Consider the following 5,166-nt stretch of genomic DNA (forward strand, 5'->3'; position numbering starts at 1 on the left):
AACCTAATTTTTTTTCTACTTAGGAGAAGACTAACCTTCCTTATCTCAAGTATAACCTGCAAATTCTCTATCTTCTTCTGTAGAAAAATACTTGTGGAGTTCCATTTATCATACCAGTTAATTATCTTCAAGTATGAAGATTGTGATTAAGACTTCTGTGGTATAATATCACTAAAGAATCTGAATTCTTGGGTTAAAGGTTTTTAGAAAGCTGCTCTCCACCTGTGGAAATACCATGTGGCCCAATACTAGCACTGCCCCCTTTTTGCTGACTGGCTTCCCTGGTCTGGAGGCTGCTCATCACTGGATCTCCATCCCCTTCTTTGCAGTCTATGTCTCTGTGCTTCTTGGCAATGGTACTCTCCTCTACCTCATCAAGGATGACCACAGTCTCCATGAACCCATGTACTATTTCCTTGCCATGCTGGCAGGCACAGATCTGATGGTGACATTGACCACTATGCCTACTGTAATGGGCGTCTTATGGATGAACCACCGGGAGATAAGCCACAGAGCCTGCTTCCTGCAGGCCTACTGCATTCATTCCCTTTCCATTGTGGAATCAGGTATCTTGCTTGTCATGGCCTATGACCGTTTTATTGCCATCCACAATCCCTTGAGATATACTTCCATTCTTACCAGTATTCGAGTGGTAATGTTAGGGATGGGAGCTTTTATGAGGGGGTTTATGTCCATCATCCCTGTAATCTTGCGTCTCTTTTCATTTCCATATTGCCACTCTCATGTTCTTTCCCATGCTTTCTGTCTTCACCAAGAAGTCATGAAACTGGCCTGTGCTGACATAACTTTCAATAGACTTTACCCAGTAATTTTGGTCTGTTTAACAGTCTTCCTAGATTCCCTTATCATCCTTTTCTCCTATATCCTAATTCTTAAGACTGTCATGGGCATAGCCTCTGGTGAAGAGAGAACCAAGGCCCTCAATACTTGTATCTCCCACATCGGCTGTGTCCTCATCTTTTATGTCACTGTGATTGGTCTGTCATTCATCCACAGGTTTGGGAAGAATGTGCCACCAGTGGTCCACATTATAATGAGCTATATCTACTTCCTCTTTCCTCCTTTAATGAATCCTATCATCTATAGCATCAAGACCAAGCAAATTCAATATGGCATTCTCCGCCTTTTATCCAAAGATCGATTTGGAAGTTAAACGCAGATGGTAGGGATCTGAGGTTTCTCTGAACAGAGGACCATGGAATTCCAATTCCACCAAGTCTTAAAACCTACTGTGGCAATCTCCATTTCTTCAAATGATACAGTGCCATTTATGAAGCTTATGAGTTATAAGTTTATGAATTGATTTGTTTCCTTGTTTTCCCGTGTTCTTCTCTTCAAATTATAAGTAAAAGATAGAAATGTTTTTATTTTCTTGGAAAAGTACAGCTCTGATATTGTGTTTTTTGTATATTCAAGTTAATTTTTATTCTAAAACATATGGACAATTTGTTGTAGCCATTTCCATGGCTTACTTTGGACTTTTCTGATCATATCTCTTGTCATTTTCCTATCAGGGAGCTCATCATTTCCTAATTTATTTTGAGGATTCATTATAAATGAACCCTCTTGAGCCATTTATTTTGCAAATATGTACCAGTTTCTATTTGTCTTTTTATAGATAGAATTTAAAATTTTATATATAAGTAACTTCATTTTTTATTTACTTTATTGACCTTTGGGGGCCACATGATAAAGACTTCCTTGATTTCCAGGTTTTTTTCTTTTTCTTTTTCTTTTTTTTTTTTTACATATCTTCTGTTTGCACATTCTATTTTATAAAAGGTTAATATTTGGAGAAAATTAAGAAATTTAAGCCAGTCCTCATTGATTCTATCTTCAAAATAGTAACAGTAATCAGCTATTCATTTGGTTGATATTTTAAGGCATGAGGCAAGAATGATGCTAAACAAAAATGTTTAATAGCAAACAAATCAATACACAATATTGCCTTACTTAAATCCAACCCACTGCGGGGGGGGGGTGTCAAAAATCAAAGAAACCTACATTTAAAATTATCTCTGAGATTAGTGACAACATGTGAAGGACAAACTGTTTTGAGGATGTGGGTTCCAAAAAGGATCACCTCTAGACTGAGGTAAGGGTAAGGTTCTCTGAAGAGCATGTCTTTAGATGAGACCAGAGGGCAGATGAGTAGTTAATTGTTGAGATAGAGATAAGAATGTTTTAAGCAGAAAGCAGTATGTGAGAAGGCTATAGGTTGAATGGTTCATGGAAACTTCTGGGAATGTGGCTCACGTGAAGAGAGTGACAGCTCTAAGGAGAGAGTGGGCAGGGAAAAGGACGTTAAATCAATAGCATCCTCTTGGCCATGGCAAGTGTTTTGAGTGTCTACCCAGAGAGTCACAAGAAGTTACTGAATTAGTTCCAACCAAGGGAGTGATATGATTTCTGTGATGTTTACAATTAATATGTTCAGGTATGATGTGGATTTTAGTACAGTAAGAGGGGAATAAGAAAATCAGAAAGATAACTGTGCCAGTTTCAGAGACAGAGATATTAGTAACTAAAATTATTAAAGCAAAGATAAATGTATTGGATATATATAAAATATGTCTAAGATCTAAAATTGATAGATTTTAGAAAAACATATAAAAGAAAAGTTTGGGAAGAAACAAATAAAAAAATCTGGATTATTTTAAGAATATGAATGTCATCAACCCCAAAATGATTACTGTTTATTCATAAAATCCATGTTTGAAAAATACTCTGTTAATTTGAAGATGAGTAAATGTCCCAGTAATGAAGTTTGACCCCTTAAATTACTGAGGAAATATTTTATGCTGCAGCACTGAGCTTTTAAGAGAAGACAGTAATATATTCATTAGTTAGTCATTTTAAAAATAATTTTAATATGTGTATCTTTTTTCCTGATTATTAATGATCACAGTAAAAGCTAGACCTGTATGAGCATATGCTGAAAGGATAGGGGTACAAGACAATACAAAAATCCTGAAGAATTTGACACTAAGAGAAGCTCATAGACTACATGGGTCTTTGCATTCTTACCAGGGAGAAAAAAGGATAGATTAAAATGTCTACCCAGTGATTCTTCACTGGAGTGTGTCCACTTCTATCGAACCCTACTGATAACACCCCATCACATCCACACCAACACAGTTTATCATCTGGATTGCTGTGTCTTGATTCTTCTTACTTGTTCTATCTTTCTTCCAGTGTGCTCCTCATACTATAGCAAGTGACCTTGAAACAAGGATTACCTGATCCTAAGCATGGCCTATCATTTATTGCATACTCTTGTCATTTGAGTAAAGTCAGAATTCATTACATGAATCGTAACACTCTATGTGATCAAAATCTGCTACCAAAGATTCATTTTATGTTAAGCTTTCTTTCATAAGTTGTTCTAGAGATGCTATAATTTTTAGTATAAATTTATAATAAAAATTTTTTTGGCTTAAATTCATCATATTTTTTTCTTGTACCATGACTAATGCACATGTTTTTCTTTGACTGGTTTGTTTTTTGTTTATTTCTCTGCATGGAATTAGTGCCCTATCTTAGAAAAAAATATTATATTCCTTATGCTTCTATTATTCAGTTCTCAGCTTAAACAGCACTTCCAGGAACCTTGCTCAGATCCCAGAGATGTATTCTATGTGCTCTTCCTAACACACTGACATTCACAGAGTAGTGACAGTGCTTTATAAATTCATGGCAAATATACTTTCTGGTTCCCACTAGATTTTTGAGTTTCATTAATGAAATGAACATGTCTGTCACCCCGATCCTGTCACAAAATAGATAATGATAAATGAAGTAATTTTAAGATACAATATAAGAAAACTTTCATTCACCTGGCTGTTCACAGACCCATTGAGGTTCCTGTGAATCAGAACTGATTGCTCCAAAGTGACAAAAAAGACAAAAATGTGATTGGAATTCACAAATTCTAGGAGTAACAAAGGCACATATGACTCCCTGAATTTGAGACAGACAGTAGTGCTGATGTTGAGGATCTTGGGGTCACATAATTAAGCCCTGACATGCCCATTAGGGTGGTATTTGACTTTCCAGTTTTCCTAACTCACCCTTGGGGAAATGCACAAATGGCTTTTCCCCAAAGTGGTTTAATGACACAGCCACTTAGAGAAAAAGAAGAAAGGGAAGGAGAATCAAAGAATCTCCCAAGTGGGTGGAAAGGTGAAACTCTGGGGAGGTGATTTCCACAAGCATAAACTCTTCAACTTGGTCTCTTCCAAACTTTTTTGAGAAGGAAGAGTTTGGGATAAGTACTCTAAGAAGACAGAAAGAAAGTAACCATTCCAGCAATACGACTGTGTAGTGGGTGAGTTCCAGGAATAGAAATATGATAGATGCTGGCAAGAGAAGATAGAAAGATTTTTCAGAGGGCTGCATAGGGGACATATCCCACCTGATGTGAACAACAAAATAGCACAGACCTCCTTTGGACAGATGTATCACAGCAGGTTTGAAGTTCTTAGTGGGGGATCCATGGGTGGGCCTCAAGAAAACTGTGAATGGGTTTAGACTAAATGTGACAGTGTCTGCTAATATCCATTTATCTTAATCAAGGCTTTCTGACTTTCTTAAGAATTCCTAAAATGCTGACATTTAATTTCAAAACAGAGCAAAATTTTCTGATAACAACAAAAAATGTCTCTATCATGATTGCAAATACAAAATTAAATCAAATTTAAATGTTTCACATATATCAATGTATTTACAACCAAACTAAAAGACAGTGTAACTAAGTAATATAAATATCTATTTGTATGTTTTTATCTTTTTTTTAACTTTATTGCTTCAAACATTTTCTAACATATATCTAAAAATGTGGCCTCATGTTTTGAAAAAAATTTTTAATTGAGAAAATTTTAACCATGAACCTGATATTATATATAATGTGGGAAAAGACCATGATTCTTCATCATTATTATAGCTTAGAAATCTCTACTGCTCTTCTGAAAAAAAAAAAAAAAAAACAACAGTTGTAAAACCATGTATATACAAATTAATTATCCTGAGTACAAAGATGATTGAGGCTGATGTAATATGTTCCCATAGGGAGGCAGTGCAAACAGAAAACTCTGGATTTCTGGGTTTGTAGCTTCCATAAACTTGCTCTCCGCCTGTGGACATACT

At 35.7% G+C, this 5,166-nt stretch overlaps 1 protein-coding gene across 1 annotated transcript; it reads left to right on the forward strand.

Moving 5' to 3' along the window:
• The first annotated feature begins 235 nt into the window (after positions 1-235).
• LOC123949392 (olfactory receptor 51B2) lies at positions 236-1,174 on the forward strand. The gene has a single exon (XM_046016819.1). It carries the CDS (start codon positions 236-238, stop codon positions 1,172-1,174), a length of 939 nt encoding a protein of 312 aa, XP_045872775.1.
• The last annotated feature ends 3,992 nt before the right edge of the window (positions 1,175-5,166 follow it).

Source organism: Meles meles, chromosome 8, assembly GCF_922984935.1.
Source record: "Meles meles chromosome 8, mMelMel3.1 paternal haplotype, whole genome shotgun sequence".
Classification (NCBI taxonomy): Eukaryota; Metazoa; Chordata; class Mammalia; order Carnivora; family Mustelidae; genus Meles; species Meles meles.